General features: G+C 50.4%; 1 protein-coding gene and 1 long non-coding RNA gene across 5 annotated transcripts in view; one reads left to right on the top strand and one right to left on the bottom strand.

The window, feature by feature from the left end:
• Nucleotides 1–16,075, bottom strand: part of prex1 (phosphatidylinositol-3,4,5-trisphosphate-dependent Rac exchange factor 1) — a 68,394-nt gene extending 52,319 nt beyond the window's left edge. For 2 of the 4 annotated variants that reach the window (XM_023956334.2, XM_023956333.2), the window contains exons 1-3: nt 15,737–16,075; nt 3,978–4,043; nt 3,661–3,783 (exon numbers count right to left, since the gene is read on the bottom strand). In XM_023956334.2, the coding sequence (XP_023812102.1) occupies nt 3,661–3,783; nt 3,978–4,043; nt 15,737–15,880 (333 nt within the window). In that variant the 5' untranslated portion in view covers nt 15,881–16,075. Of the gene's footprint in view, nt 1–1,360; nt 1,380–1,458; nt 1,772–3,660; nt 3,784–3,977; nt 4,044–15,736 lie in introns of those variants that run through there. The other 2 variants (XM_078949625.1, XM_078949626.1) reach the window with 2 other exon arrangements.
• Nucleotides 10,979–11,525, top strand: LOC144993844 (uncharacterized). The gene is made up of 2 exons (XR_013657109.1): nt 10,979–11,107; nt 11,379–11,525. It is a non-coding gene; the product is annotated as an uncharacterized LOC144993844 (long non-coding RNA).
• Nucleotides 16,076–16,122: the final 47 nt, after the last annotated feature.

Consider the following 16,122-nt stretch of genomic DNA (forward strand, 5'->3'; position numbering starts at 1 on the left):
AGAAGCTGCCGGCAGATCCTGCAGCCTTCTGGTGATGCGGACCTGCCTGGAGGCAAAACCGCGAGGTTGCCGGAGACCTCATCTTGTTGCCCTGAAACTGAAACCGTCATTCGAAACGACTTTGAGTGAAATCAGAAACTCCAGGTGCTCGGCTGCTGCTTTCTCCTTCCATTAAAACGTCGCCATCGCCGTTCCTGATGAGTATAACGAGTGACACGGTAACAGGTCCACGCCTGGGTTTTAAAAGGCAACAGCACCTTTCAGTTTACGAGCGACTGCCAGGCCAGAAGCCTGACGGAGCACAGATGTGCTGCCGCCTTCCAACAGATGAGAGACGCTCGTTTTGATCACTACCCAAAGGTCGGCCACACCCACATTCAGCAGCAGCAGCACTTTTCTGGTCCCTAATAAAGGAATTTATAGTCAATCCATTTAACTTCAATAAAGCAAGACCATTGACCATGACAATAAATGAATTTAATTTTAGAAAGTCCCACTCTGACCGTTATCTGGTCTATTTTCAAAGTGTTTCCAGTCAACTTTTAATGATGATGATGATGATGAAGATGCCGTTTTTAGCCAAAATCTAAACACCTGGGTCATTTTCTGGGAGATGGTTTCTGCAGAGCGGCAGGAGGTCATGAGAAATTCACCTCTGAGTGGTGGGCGGGACTGTTGGTGCAAAGCAACCCTGCCAACCCATATTTGAGAGCTCTCTGTTTACACTCCCTCCTGCTCGCTTTCAGCCCGTCACAACATCAACCTTGGCAAGCAACATCAGATCCATCCAGCCGTCCGGTTCTGATCCAGATTCCAGCTCAGACCACGAAAACAAAGACGTTCACAGATCTATTTGTCTGCAGGTGGATGATCAGAATGGAGCAGAGCAGGAAGCTTGTGGCTCCGCCCATCGCAGTTTCTAAGTCACAAATATGATCTTCTTCAAACTGCATCTTTTCATCTGCTCCTGATTTACGATCTGACTACAAAAAACGTAATGTTTGTCCTCCACATTTGTCTACAAAAACACGTTAAAAACACCAAGAACAGGATTTTCATCCGAGTGTCGGCGGTCTTCAAATGTTCGCCGAAGTGCAAACAAGTCCAATGTTTGTTTTGGGAAATTTCCATCCATCAATTTTCAGAACCCACTGAATCCCTTTCGGGGTTGCTGGAGCCAATCCCAGCTGCTGTTAGGCGAAGGCGGGGTTTCCCTGGATGGCTCACCAGCCCGTTGCAGAGCCACACACTCAAATACACACCTTTAACGCACCAGCGAACCTATGAAGCGGCAAGAAACCGGAGAGAACCACCCATGAATGAGGAGAAAGAAGGTGGGCACTACACAGAGAACACCCACCTGGGAATCGAACTAGGGTCCTTTTGCCGTGAGCGCTGACCACTACACCACCGTGCAACTTTATCCTGTTTGATAAATTCCATAAAGCCCAAAACCACCTGGATGTTCTCCTAAAAAGAAGCAAACTCCTCCATAGGTGGTTCCTAAGAGTCTGTCTTCTTCTCCCATCAGACGGTCCAGAAGGCGGACGGCGCAGCAGAACGTGCTTCAGAAACGTGACAGACAGCGTGTTCTGTCATTGCAACACGCGGCACATGCGAACGCCGCCGCCATCGGTTTCCTCCTAATCCTCCTGGATGTGTTTACTGTCGCACCATGAAGCAGCTTCTTCGGCCTCTGAAACGCGACCCATCTGCTGACAATAACAGCACGCTGATCCCCGACTCTGTTTACACTAAACCACGTTCCTGCGATACTTCCTCTCCTCGCCAGACAGCAGCAGCTCTGTCCGCCGCGCGCCGTAAGCCCCAAAAGTCTCCGCTGTAAACACGGGACGGCTCTGAAGGACATCTGCTGAGCTCAGAATAGCTCAGACAGCTTGTTTTCTGCCGGTGAGGAACACGTCTCTTTCTTTGGGTTCTTCGTCACTGGAATGTTGCAGCGGAGACTCGGGTGGGAGGGGAACATGAGAAGAACCGTACCCGTAGAAGTGAAACCCGCTTCCTTCCCTGAATGCTGCCTTGTGCGCTGTGGTCTCACAGACCAACACAGCCGATATTCAGGTCCGCTGAGCAGAATGAACAGGACTCAGCCAGGAGTTTGCTCCGACATGCTTCGGTTGCAGCATGTAAATACACCGTTTCCTCTAAAGGCATTTCATTTCATTTCAACGAATTTTCCCGAATCATTTCAACAGCGTCCGACTCTGAAGAGCAATGAATAACCCCAGCTTCCTCCAGACTGGCAGACAGCCTTGAGGAACAATGCGGGAGGTTAATCAAATCCCAGTCATGGTGTTGACCTCTGCTGGGGGCCAAGGGTCACGGCTGGAGGCCGCCAGACGAGGCCAGCCGATTGGTTGAGAGATGCGAGCGCCAAAGGAGACAAAGGTCACGGGTTGTTGAAGGGAGGTGTAATGGATACGGCAGGAACAAAGGTGCTGTGTGGGAAGCTCAATACACAAGAAAAAATATTTCAGAAAATCAATAAACTGAGACCTTTTTGCTACAGAAAACAACAGGAAAATCTCCAAATTCTATAAAATTATCAATTAAATATGTAAGAAAGCCTCTACTCTGATGACAAAGAGTCAGAAGAAAATGAGAACATCCAAGAATCCGCTTTCGCTCCGAAGAAAAGAGTTTTTATTAGGATTATAAAGTCGCAGCCAAAGAAGACTGACTTCTTCTGTAAAGACAGACTCCAATAGAAAAGGTGGATCCTTCAGGTTCCTTCAGGCTCCTTCTGGTTGGATTATCTTTGACCACACAAATCTTATCGGATCAGTACCGCGTTGGTGAGTGAAGGGTACAGCAGACCAAGATGAACTAGTTCTACTGAAACGTGGCATCTTCACGAGTCCAGGCAGCTGCAGATGTGCCGTAATCGATTCTCCACCGTGACATTTGGCCCCCGAGCTGCGACGGCTCAGACGTGTGTGAAGAAACGTTCTGACGAACCCGATCCTGCAGAAGCGTTTAAATGCCCTTCGTGCCGCATGCACGTCACGCATTAATGCCGCTGTAATGACTTCAGACAGGGCGTGCAGGCTTTAGCCCCCCGCCCGGCCGGCGGGTCTGAGGTAAGACACCACCTCTGTTACTGAGGCAAACAGGAGATCTCGCTGCTGTGAGAAAACGCCTCCGGACCCGCAGGGCTTTTATTGGTGGGGCGCCGGAGGAGCCCGGTGAGGGACGGATTTGGAGCTTCGGTGAAGTTGTCAGAGGCGCAAACAGAAAGTGAGGATCTGAGCTTCAGGTTGAGATCTACCAGCAAAAGCATTGTCCCCTCGCTGAGTTACACGGCATGGCTTCCTCCCCGGACACAGAGCCTTCTTTGTTTCTCCCCCGGGGCCACATGAGTTCAAACAGAGGGGAGCTGGGTGGGGAGCAGCGAGGCTGCAGAACGGAGCAGAGTCGCAGAATGAAGTGATGAAAGCGCTAAAGGTAGAGCGGCGAGAGCTGCTTTTGACGGACAGGATGTTGGGAAACAGGTGGTCTGAGTCAGAACCGGAGATTTTCTCAGATCTGCAGAAGGAGGAAAAGGTTTTCCTGCGTGGAAGTGGAACTCCCGCATGAAAGTGTTGCCTCACGCCGGTTTGCAAACACGCGTGACAGCCCGGGTTTGTGTCATGCACTTACAAACTGGAGGAACACGTGTCCCAGAGAATGATGGGGCTGGGGCTCAGGCTGCAAACTCGACTCCACTGCAGACAAAACCTCTTTGTGCAGCTCCAGGATGTCCTCAATGTTTGAAAACAGGATCTGAAGAGGAAAAAAAGGATACATGTAAAAGGATGGGATGCACAGGAAGGAAGAGGAAAAGCAGAAGGGAGGGGATAAAGGGAAGGAAAGACAGAGAGAGGCGCGTGTGAACAAATCATGAAGCAGTTCAACGTTGAGTCAGAGCAAACGGGATCACTTCATTTTAATAAAAGAGTAAAAACATGCGTGTGTACCTTGACGTGTTCAGGAGAAAGACACTGCTGGTCGTCTGCAGTTTGTCTGATTCTGTGCAGGAAGGCCTGAGGAGGAAACAGACAGGAAACAGGTTAACGTGGAAGTACGCGCCGATAATACCAGAGGAGAAGAGCAACATGATTCTGAGCATTTGATATGTGTGACACAACATGACAGGACACGTGAGAACATGTGTGCCCTGCTGCCACAGATTTGTTTTTTCCACAGAATGACACAGATTTCAGAATCTTCTGACACTTGAAAGTGGCGGTTTTGTTCCCTCTGTGGACGAAAGCGATGCAGCCGAGCGTTCAAGTGTGAGACGACAACTGCTTTGGTGCAGCAGCGTCAAAGCAGACCTCCTCCTCAAGGCTTCCAACTCCTGTCTGCTCAAAACAAATGGAAGCTGGAGACAGAGAGGAGCAGAGAGGCTCCAGATGACTGCAGCTTGACAGAATCAGGTTAACTGAAGCATTAAAGTGCAGGACGGTGGTTTGAAAGACTCTGTCTGCATCCCCTCAAAGGTCAGGCCGGGAAATCAGAAGCTTTGCAGAAGGTGCAGAAACCCAAGACAACATAAAAGAAACAACATGTGACACAGATTATGTCAACAAGAGTTGGATAAAAGCATATTTACAGACGATATGGACAGACGGACTCCAGGATTTTCAAAACTGCAGAAATGAAAATTCAAGAATACAAAGGCGTAAAAGACAAACACGCCAATCTAGACTAGAATGACTACGACCAATAGAGCCTTGGACAGCCGGCGGAGCAGGTGAAAACCATCAACGAACTTGATTGTGTCTAAAAGAAAGAGCTGTGACATTTTCAGAACTATAGTTCTTTGCGTGGCGGATCGGATCCTGACGACAAAAACAAAGTTGGATTTTGTAAATGTGCAAGAATACAGCTTGAAGAAGCAACAACCTGGTGGGTCTCTGAACTACAGGAATGAACCCGAGGCAACAATGAAGGTCCACGCCAGCTCTAAAGCCAGGTACCGACACCCAAGAGAGCTTTCTGCACGGGTCGGGTTTGGAGAGAAGTACAGGAGGGAGGAGGTGATGGCCAGCTCTTCATCCAGTTCCTCCCCATCTGCTAAAGAGGCTAATCCTCATGGCAGCTACAGAGAACATGCCCTCAAGCTGCAAAGGTTTGTGTTTTCATGCAGATCCAAATCCACAAGATAGTATCTGCACCCACATGGGAGAGAGACCGCAAGCCCAGACTTTAAGGTTCTGGGCTTTGGGAGGAGGATATGACTGTAGTTCAATCTTCTATTACAAAGAAGCTCTTCATCAAAACTGTTAGAGGAACTCAGGTTGTGAGCAGGAAACAAAACAATGCGTCTGTGGTCCTGCAGGCAGGAAACGCAGCGGTCTGCCTTCTGTGGTGGGAGGAGCCGACACGTCCGCAGAAGTAAAACGTTTGTTGGCAGGTCAGACACGTTTAAATATGAAACTGACCAATGGAAAAAATACTGACGGGGTCGTGCAGAAGATAAAAAAATAAAAGCTTCAGCTGCAGCCGTGGTTTCTGCCACAAGAAGAAAAACTGCTGCTGCCGCTGCACCACAATGCAACAGTCATGTCCTAAAGGTAAATGCAAAGTAAACAAGAACAATATTGCCTCCACATTGAACTGATATGTCAATCATTTTCATTATGCACCATTTAAATAATCCATTTTCCCCGGGTATTAGGTGTGAAGACATTTTGGCGAGTTTGCTGCTGCTGCAGCACAGAACGATGTTTTCATCGCCTTCACTTGTAAATAAACACGTCTAATGGTGACCCCAAGAATGCCAAAGACCCTGACAGGTGAAGGACGGTCATCAGAACCCTGGTTCCCCGTCAGCTGCTTCTAAAGCTGTTATTCTAACCGGGCCTGGCAGACGGTGGAGCCTGTAAAGTTATTTAGAGGAGTCTCTGCTGCCTTCTCTACTGTAAGTCACAGGTCGGTAATGACAGGCTGACACGTCTAATCACACGTCGGTTCTGAAGGGCCGCGGTGGGCTGAGCAGCCGGGAAGGCCACACCTTCATTACCGCTCAGAGACCCAGCAGTTTTATGGACGACCGCCCCGGTTTTTACCCCGTTTACCAGCTCAGGTGCGAGCGGTCCCAAAATAAAGAGCAAAGGTTCTGACGCAGTGAGCTGTGACTTGGATAATGAAGGCGGCTATTAAAGGGAAGTGGTACTTGTCGCGCCTTAACTGCTTCAGGGAGGGGGCTGATTGAGCTTGTGTGGCGCTACACTAATTAAATCTCCCATATGGTTACTTGTGCCGTGCAAGCGCCGGCTGAGCCGGTCGAGTGGGAGTTTGCTCTCAAGCAGCGGAGACGAGAAGAGGAAGGAAACAGGTTTTTCCTCTGACGCATTGAGTCAGGGGCGGGGCCAGGGGGGTGGGGGGCATTGAAATCAAACAAAAAACTGGGATTCGATAAAGAAATGTGCAGCACAGATGTGGTGACGGCAGGGATGGACGGTTGGCCTCGGCCGGTCCATCACAAACAGATGAGGATGTTTGGGAAAGAAAACTGAAGGGCTGAAATCCAGGAGTTTTTCTTCACAATAAAGCTGCATAGATGCAGAAAACACCTTTATGCTGCTTTATTGTGAAAGGGCAAAAAGTAAAAGCAGAGGATGAAGTGCAGGTTGGCTTTCACCTTGGTGTTGACTTTCTGTTAGGATAACAATCCAGCCAATCTCATGTAGCAGAAGAGTCAGACGTCACCTTTACTCCTGTTATAACCTGCATGAGACGCGTGACACACTGAAGCTCAATAACATCATATCAGCCATCATCAACTTGTTAAGAAGTAAAAGTTTCCACAGAGACGATGAACCGTCATTCTATCCACTGAGCTAAAAGCGGGATGCCGTCAGCTGGCTCTGGTTTGCTCTCGTTTCTTCATCTCAGGTGACCTTTTGTGATTCCTGCTCATCGTCATCAGTGCGGCAGGCGGGTCTGAGTGCGCTCACCACTGATGAATATTCCAGGGTTTGATATGAAGACGGAGAAAAGCTCACAAACTGCAAACAACCCAGAGAAGGTCGCTGGAATCGACTCTTTGACCTCAGAGTTAAACCCCGCCCCCAAAAGGCTAAGAATGATGATGTTCTGATGGGACAACTATCAATTCTGAGTTCCAAAGCTGGAAACTAATGAGTACGAGCAGCTCGAAGAGGACTCAGCACAGTCATGAGGCTCCGTGTTTGACCGCGGCGGCATTTACACGCCGCTCCTTTGACAGTAGAGTAAACCGATTCCACTGCAGCAGTTGATAGATGAAAACATCCGCTAAAAGCAGTCAATTGAAAAACCTGCAGGGCGGTAGATGCTGCGGGGAGATTTATTAAGATTCCCCACCTATTTGTGATGAAACAGCAAGAACCTGACAGAAGTTGTTTCTTCGTCCAGTGAAACATCAGAATGAAGTTTATTTTATGACGTCCATGGAACAGATACAGGTTTCATCTTTTAGCCTTTAAGAACAGAAAGTTTCAAGATGGCGGCCTCAGAGGTGAAACTTGATGAAAAAGGCCGTTTAGCTTTGAGGAGCCTTTTGTCAGCATTTTCACAAGCCAACACCCTTTTCCTCTGGCCAACAGAACAGCCAATGTGGGCGCCGTCACGCCCCAGAAAAGCCTTTCCCTTTAAACTAGGTGAGTAATTCAAGCGTCAAACGTTGAGCACACCTGCGGATCTGCCCTGCAACACTTAATGTAATGTCTGTTTTTGCAACATATTAGCAAAGGAAGGAAAAGCAAAAGTTCATTTTCCTTTGAGATTTTGCATAAAATGTGAAAGAAAAGTTGTGGATTTCCATGCAATCGACTCACTCATGTCTTCATTTGGAACTTTTTCTGAGAAAGAAAAGCTGATGAAAAACATTTCTGCAAGAGAAGAAGTGTCTGCTCGTGCGCCACACAAACAGGAAGTGAAAACAGAACAACCTGACAGAACAAACGCAGTCTGTCTTTGCAGACGTCCAAAGCATGGAGACGATTTTTCCTGCCTTTTCCGTCTTTCCCTAGCAGAAGGGCAGCGGTTCTGTGCTGCAGAGGGGAAAAGCAAACAGCCGGACCCCCCAACACAAAGGCAGCAGATGCCATTTTTGGACAGGAAGTGCAGCTTTTGTTAAGAGGAAGTACACGACACGTCTGACTGGCCTTCTCTCTGCTGTGCTCTGCACTCCTGTGCTAGCATGCAACCAAACTGTGTCAAGAAAGAAACCACACTGGGGCTTGAACCCAAACTTTGTGGTGCAAAGGTTCGTCAGCCAGATGCTTCTCTGCACAACCAAGCAAAGACTTGACCTTGATGAAGAGAGTCGCCATTTTGGACATAAAGGGGGAAAAAAGAGGTTGCCAGGTTTGGACCAAAACCTGGCAACCTCTGCAGCAACCAACAGCCAAAGTGTCAATGTCATCTGAGGTGTGTGCTAAATGATGAGGTTTATCGAAGCGAGTCAGACAGCCGGGTGTGAAGATACAGATGGACCATATGCTGCTGAGGAGGCCGTGTCCGCTCCACTGGACAGGGAGGAAGAGGAGGAGGAGGAGGAAGAGGAGGAGGCCTGCTGCCGTCACGTCTGAAACAACCTTCATCCCGTTCAGCCGGGTCTTAAACCCTAAGACAGACCGTCCCAAAGGCCGACAGGGGAGCAAACCAAACGCCAGAGAGCAGATCGCAGTCATTCGGAGGATTTCTTAAGAGAGGAAACTCCTCACAGCTGCAAGAACGAGAGACGAAACCAGAAGTCAGAGGACAGAGAAATGTCCGAATTTTCAGACTGAGCCACTGCAATAGTGGAGAAACTCCGGCCATCATGAAGAGCGAGAACCGAAGCTGCCGGGTGACAGACGGTCTCTTAGCTCAGAGGTTTTCAGCCCGTATGTCGTGGTAGACTGGTGTGTTTTGGCAAAGTATCCCATTTCAGCCATTTGGTACAAAGAAAAAATATTTCCCATTGCCACGAATATCAGCTCATCCAAACAGGTTTGGCACTGAGTAATTAAAGTTCATAAAATACTTTTTTCTTTGCGTTTTTTTATTCTTATTGAAGATAAGAGTGACTGCATTGTTTATACAGACTACACAGGTTTTCTTTTTTACATATTGGGTTTGTGGCGTGTCTTTGTGATTTTTTTTTGGCCCAAAACGAGCTGAAAAACATCGACTTGGACAGAAAGGAGAAAGACTTTGGATTTTATCTAATATATACAAAGAAAAGGCTCATGTGCTCCTGTAGTTAAAGTTAGACAAGTTAATTCTTCTCTAAGAGTTCTGCTCCATCGCCTGTCCGTCCTGGGGGAGGATCCCTCATCATGTGGACACCCCTGAGGTTTCTTCGTTTTCTTCTGGAATCTGGTTTTTTAGGAGTTTTTCGTCACTGAGAAGGAGCGTCTAAGGGCAGAGATGCTCAGTTCAGTTTAGAATTCTACTACTGTCTACTGAATTGTATGGATTCATGATCCATATGATTTTACGTTTACTTTACAGTCACCGGTACGAAGCCCATCGAGACGACTGTGCTTATACAAACAAAATGGAGTTGAAAAACAGGAACACTTCTCTAAAAAGGCCTCAACTTATCATTTATCATCATACGATACGTTTTCTGGATGCTCTGAGCATGTGCAGTACAAAAGCTTTTACTGCATAGATAACAGGTAAAGAAATCAAAAAGGGTGTTTTCTGTTATCTTTAGGACGGACTCGGCATTTTCCCTTTACTGCCGCATTTATCTCCTATTTTTGATGAAGTCCTATCTAAAAACACCTGCAGGCAGGAGTTAAAAAAGTAAAGAAAAAAAGAGGCGTCCAAACACGGAAAACAGATCTGCTCTGATGGAAAAAACATTCGTTCTCCCTTTGAATAAACCGATCCTTTCCTGCACCAAAGACGAGGTTTTTCCTGCTCAGCATTCAGCGGCGGTGCAGCCCTTTCCCCAATTCAGGAAGACCCTGCAAATGAGGAGCAGGCTCCAACTGTTGAGAGGTTTGGCCAGCAGACCCTGAGAGGCCTTTTCACTCCGCTGACATTCCCACACCTTCTGAAGCAGCGCCGCACATCCAAACCTTTTCTCCAGGAGGTCAGCGGCGTCAAACGCTTTACCCCTCCTCACCCAGAGAAAACAACAACACGTTAAGAACAATGAGCCTCTAAGCATGTCCCTTTTCCAAAGACGGGGGTGACCGGCCATAAGGGGAGACGGGACAGTGCTGCTGAGGGAATGAGGCCGTTTAAGGGTCGGCGTGGCATGAAATTGAATAAATAGATGAAGAAATCCCCTCTTTGTAGCCAGAGTGCGGCAGAGCCAGAGAAAGGCCCGCGGCGCCGCCACAATGAGGGAGCCCAGCAAACCCGAGCGGCCCTCTTTTTCCCTCAGGCTGCAATTCAGGTTCCCAACCCTTCAAAACGAGCCGGGCTCCTCCCTCCACACACCAGCCAGCCTCTCCCCGTCTTCCAGGAGAATCTCTCTTGGCAGAGCCCGTCACCGAAACACAAAGTGGCCTTTGAGCCCCTCTGAGCTGCTCGCACGGCCGGAAACCAAGCGGGGCAGAAGAACGCGGCACGACAGGAGGACAGGCGGCACGGAGCAAAGACTTCCTGTCTCTGGTGGATCCCGCATCGTCCCCACCGACGTGTGTGGAGCACAAACACCACTCCAGTCACACGAGCAGCTGGTAAACCGGAAAACCCCCAGAGCTTCTCCTGCAACTTCTGAGAAATCCTTTCATCATTTTATACCTCAAACCTTCTCAAAATTCAAAGACAAAAAAAAGCAACAGCGTTTTCTCAAACGGGTCTTCTCTGACGGAGACGTGTGGAGATCTGCAGAGAGCATCTCCGACCAGACTGGAGGCCACCAGGAAACACGTTCCCTTTTTGCAGACATTCATCCTGTCACAAGCTACGGTTTGACCAGCTGATCCGGAGACGAAAACATTAGTTCAAGCAGAAAATGACTTTGTTTATTCAAAAATGAAAGCGACCTCACGCCAAACAGCGAGTCCACGCAGACATAAACAGTCTGCACAGAGGAAGCAGATAAAACGATGCAAAAGAGACAAATTACTACCCAGCACTGGATGATGAGGGTCATTTAACAGACCAGGTAGGAAGATGAGTCGCCGCTTCGTACCGGTCAGAGCTTCTGCAACCAACCACACTGTCTCAGACTCTTATTTTGGAAACACCAGTTTGGTTTTCTTCATTAGGCTATGAGGACTTTTTGGAAATGGTAAAAAGACGGAGATCATAGAATCACGTAAATGAAAACACGTCTTGACCAACTTTGAAAAAAAAATGTTTTTTGTATGTTTCAATAGGATTCCTCTAAACCAGAACCAAAGAAAACATCTAATCAAAAATCTGATCCTTTACAGCTGATATCTGGGAGATCTTTGGGCCTCCATTCACCTGTTCCTGCAACACGCACGTGATGCTAGACTGCAGACATGACCGTGTTTTTGGCTCCGTTTTCATCAAAAGGTAACTTTGCAGAAATGGGCGCTCAGACCAGATCCTGGAAACCATCTCTGGTCTGGGCGCAGTCAGCACAGAGGTCCGAGCACGCTCCTCATTCACTCTGTTGCTTCTGGAACTTTCACCAAAGACTGCATCATGCTGATTCAAAGCAATGGGAGTCTGCAGACGTCCTCCCATTGCTTTGAATCAGCAGGATGTAAAGCAATGGAGGACGCTTTCTCTCCGTCTCTGATGGTGCCTTTGGGTGTTACAGTGGCTCAGGCTTGTTAACTTGGATTCTCAGAATTCCTGCTGCAGTCTTATGCCTCGGAGAAACGGCGCATACGCACGTGACTAATAAAAAGCGCAAAGATTAAGCTGGGGGCTGACAATTAGCAGCGCCCCATCATGACAGAGAAGCTCCACATCTTCACTGCGAGGCATCAATCGTCCTGAAAGTAGATGCGGTTCTTGTTGTTGTTGTTCTGCTTTGCTCAAACCCCTTTCAGCTGCAGCATGCATCTCTGCAGCTGACCTTAAAGCAATAAGAAAGGAGCCCACAACCCCCCCATACCCACCCCGTCTCAGCCTTTCCATGCATTTCTGTGTTTGCATGAGCGGCACTGAGCTGAAACCACCAGCTTTGTGGCAAAGATGAGAGTCTTGGGCTATTTTTACCCTCCAGCCGAGAGCAAAGTGATGATGGTCTTTCCCACAAAGTGGGGAGGGCTGGAGAAGTCCCCAAAAAAACAAAACAAGAACTGAAGCCTAAGAGGGAAAGTGGAGGAGGCAGAGGAAGCTGCAGCACGGCTTCCTGCATGTCTGCATCAGTCCGTCTCTGTGCTGCTTTGGTGAAGACAGGCAGCTCTCAGCGTGTGGGCCGTCAAACCCCCAAACACACTATTCCATTTATTCCTCCATCATCATTACAGCAGTAATGTCACGTGTGTGTGTGTGGCCCACAGCAAAGGTCGCAGGGGGCGGGATTTCCAGATGTTTCCCGTTATCCGTCAGCACTGACCAGGTCTTCCTGGTCACTCCGCCGCTCTCCTCTCAGAGGGAAAATGGGAGGTCAGAAGCTGCCCGCCTTATTGGCCGCACATTACCACTGTTGTCTTTACAAGATTCACTGAGGCGGGAAAACCCCCGGATGCTTTTAAAGCTCTAAAAAGAAAAAGCGCCGCCCACCAGGTATGACACCGCAGACAAACAAAATCCCCGTTCTGCCGGATTCTGAAAATCCAGATGCGTGCAGGAAACCAACGAAGCCACGCCCCCAAGAGAAGAGCCACACTAATCCACAAAACCCACAGTTCCTCCACAAAGCAGGAAAATAAAGCCAGCAAACATTGGGGGGGGGGGGGGGGGGGGGGGGGGGCTGATTCATTAAGAGGTTTGGGGTGAAAATCCAGAGCAAAGTAAACTTGTCACACCAACAACCCCCTCCTCACCTCCCCATCCTGACATGTTTCTCCTCAGACGAATAAGTTGACACCACTAATTTCCAGGAGATGAGAGACGGGCGGGGCAGTTGGGATGCTTTTGTGTCGCTGCGGCTGTTCAGATGGGGCAGCGGGGTTGGATGCAGCGGGGTTGGATGCAGCGGGGTTGGATGCAGCGGGGTTGGATGCAGCGGGGTTGGATGCAGCGGGGTTGGATGCAGTGGGGTTGGATGCAGCGGGGTTGGATGCAGTGGGGTTGGATGCAGCGGGGTTGGATGCAGCGGGGTTGGATGCAGCGGGGTTGGATGCAGCGGGTTGGATGCAGTGGGGTTGGATGCAGCGGGGTTGGATGCAGTGGGGTTGGATGCAGCGGGGTTGGATGCAGCGGGGTTGGATGCAGCGGGGTTGGATGCAGTGGGGTTGAATGCAGCGGGGTTGGATGCAGCGGGGTTGGATGCAGCGGGGTTGGATGCAGCGGGGTTGGATGCAGTGGGGTTGGATGCAGCGGGGTTGGATGCAGCGGGGTTGGATGCAGCGGGGTTGGATGCAGCGGGGTTGGATGCAGCGGGGTTGGATGCAGTGGGGTTGAATGCAGCGGGGTTGGATGCAGCGGGGTTGGATGCAGCGGGGTTGGATGCAGCAGGTTGGATGCAGCGGGGTTGGATGCAGCAGGTTGGATGCAGTGGGGTTGGATGCAGCGGGGTTGGATGCAGCGGGGTTGGATGCAGCGGGGTTGGATGCAGCGGGGTTGGATGCAGCGGGGTTGGATGCAGCGGGGTTGGATGCAGCGGGGTTGGATGCAGTGGGGTTGGATGGAGGTCACATCACAGAACTGACCCAACTCAGTATTGACGATTAAGCTGTTGAACAACAAGTTCATTCAGAGCTATCCGGTCATGGCTGTGGTGCAGTGGTAGGCCGGTCAACCTCTGATCAGGGGATGGCAGGGGTTGAAGAGTCCTTGGGCAAGACACTGAACACCACATTGCTTCTGGTGGTTACAGGTCGGCGACAGACTGTCAAGCGGTTTGACTCTAAGGAAGGCAGAAAGGTTTTCTACACGCCTGCGTCATTTACCGACATCTGACCTGGACCAGCGGCTTGGCCACGCCCACCAGTGTACTCCTGACATTTCTGTCCCTCCACTGTTCACAGCAGCCGGCCGGGCTTCATCTTTACTGAAACCATATGCTGTGGCCCCGCCCCCCACAGCCAGACCTCACCTATCAACACCGGAGAGCGCCGTGGTGACAAAGGCCCGGCTCCCGCTGAGGGACGGGCTCGGCTGGCAGCGACTGATGTTTCCTTTTTCCTCTTGTTTTGAATGTCCATGCTAAGCTCCACCCCCCACACCCCAACACAAACACACACCGCCCCAGATGAAAGATCCTCCAACGACCTGACACTTCAGGAGCAGCCGAAGCTGATTTCTGCCAACGATACGGCTTCAGAACCAAAACATGTCGGCTTCAAGTAGAGAACGGCTGCAGGACGGGGCGGGGGGAGGGTCAGCCGCTTCCCCAAACCAGAAAGACACTTCACGGCCAAATAACACATGTTGCATGGTGGCTTCATTGATGTAATGTTCTTTTTTAAGAGTCATTTCCGAGCAAAAAAATGTTCTCGAGTTTAGAGGAAGTTTCTCAACATGTGAGGAAAAAAGGGAATCGAACGTTTTCAGACGCACTCCAATGAGAACGCCGTTTTAGGCCGTTTACGCAGACGCCAGCAGGGGAGCAGGTAAACAGATGGATGATGGGAAACGGAGGCAGGCTTACTCTGCGCCGGCAATTAAGAGGATAATTTCTAATAAACACCTGTCGCTCCAAGAAAAACAACTGATTTTTTTTCAAACGTTGGCCAACGACAGCGTCATCCTAAAAAAAAAAAAAAAGGGCGCTGGGAACGCTCTGACAGCAGATCCAACGCCATCGGAGCGGGAATCCAGACGCGGCGCTTCAGCGTCAGCATCACCACAACGTTAATAGGAAACAGTCCTGACTGCCGGCTAAGAATGATAACACTGGCTTTGCAGTCAGCAGGGTGCCAGAGTAACCCAATAGCATGGGGGTCTGCAGGAGCTGCCTGACCTTTGACCTTTGAGAGGAGGAAGAGAATTTCCCGGCATCAGAGCGGGGCTGACCACACAGGTTTGGGCCCATAGCTGGTGGCAGGAACCACCTGCACGGAACGGGCTGCAGTTTGAGAAGACAAAGCTGGGTGGGGGGCGCATGAATGACAGGGGGGGTGACAGGAGGGAGGGGGGGTGACTAATTGAATAGTCAGCTGCAGGTGGGAAACCGTCAATGCTGGCAGTGTGTTGATGGCTGAAAGGAGCGCGTAAAATGAGCAGGACGGCCATTCATCATCATCTTCATCATCATCAGCAGCACAAGCAGCGGCTCGTGCGCACTGACGGATCAGCCACGAGCCCTTTTTTCTGCGGGTGCGCGTGCGGCGTGAAAAAATGTTGTCACTTTTGTGTCTTTACAACCTCGACTTTAACACACAATGGAGAGGTGGGAATGCCCCCCCCCCCCCCACACACACACACACAAACACGCGCGCACCCTCCCGTGCAGAAACGGACCGAGCCGCAGCTTTCTGCCGATGTGTGGCGGCCGCGGGTTCGATTCCCTCAAGGTATCCGCGCATCCTGTTCAGAGCAACCCCGCACCACTGCAGCAGCGGTGAAGTTAAGGTCTACTACCACAGAACCAGAACCACAACCAGCACCAGAACCCACCGGGTCCCCGGTCACCGCGCACTTCAGCCGCCTCGGTCCGCACGTGCGTCCGGGGAACGGCTTCTTAGTTCTGCCTCCGCCAACTTACCGACTGCAGGAAGAGCAGGGTTCGAACGTAGTCCCGCTCCGTGTTCAGCAGCTCGTTCAGGACGCACAGCCGCAGCCGCTGCTGGCGGTCCGAGTCTTTGGGCGCCGGGACGCCGTTCTCCTGATGCCCGTCGTCCTCCTCCATGGCGGCACTTCAAGCTTCGTCAACAAGCGCGCGCGGTCTCTTTGATGGGGGGGTCCGTTTAGTCCATCTCCCGCCAGTAGTTTCCCCCAGAAACGCGTCCGAGGTGTGAGGCGCCAAAGTTCCGCCGAAGTGCCAAACGGGGACGGAGCGCAGCTCTGCGACCGAGTCTGTGACTCCAGCTGAGAGGAGGAGGAGGAGGGTGAGGAGGAGGAGGAGGGGAGGAGGGGAGGAGGAGGTGCTCC

This window comes from Oryzias latipes, chromosome 7, assembly GCF_053564925.1.
Source record: "Oryzias latipes strain Hd-rR chromosome 7, Olatipes_Hd-rR_3.1".
NCBI classification, from domain to species: domain Eukaryota; kingdom Metazoa; phylum Chordata; class Actinopteri; order Beloniformes; family Adrianichthyidae; genus Oryzias; species Oryzias latipes.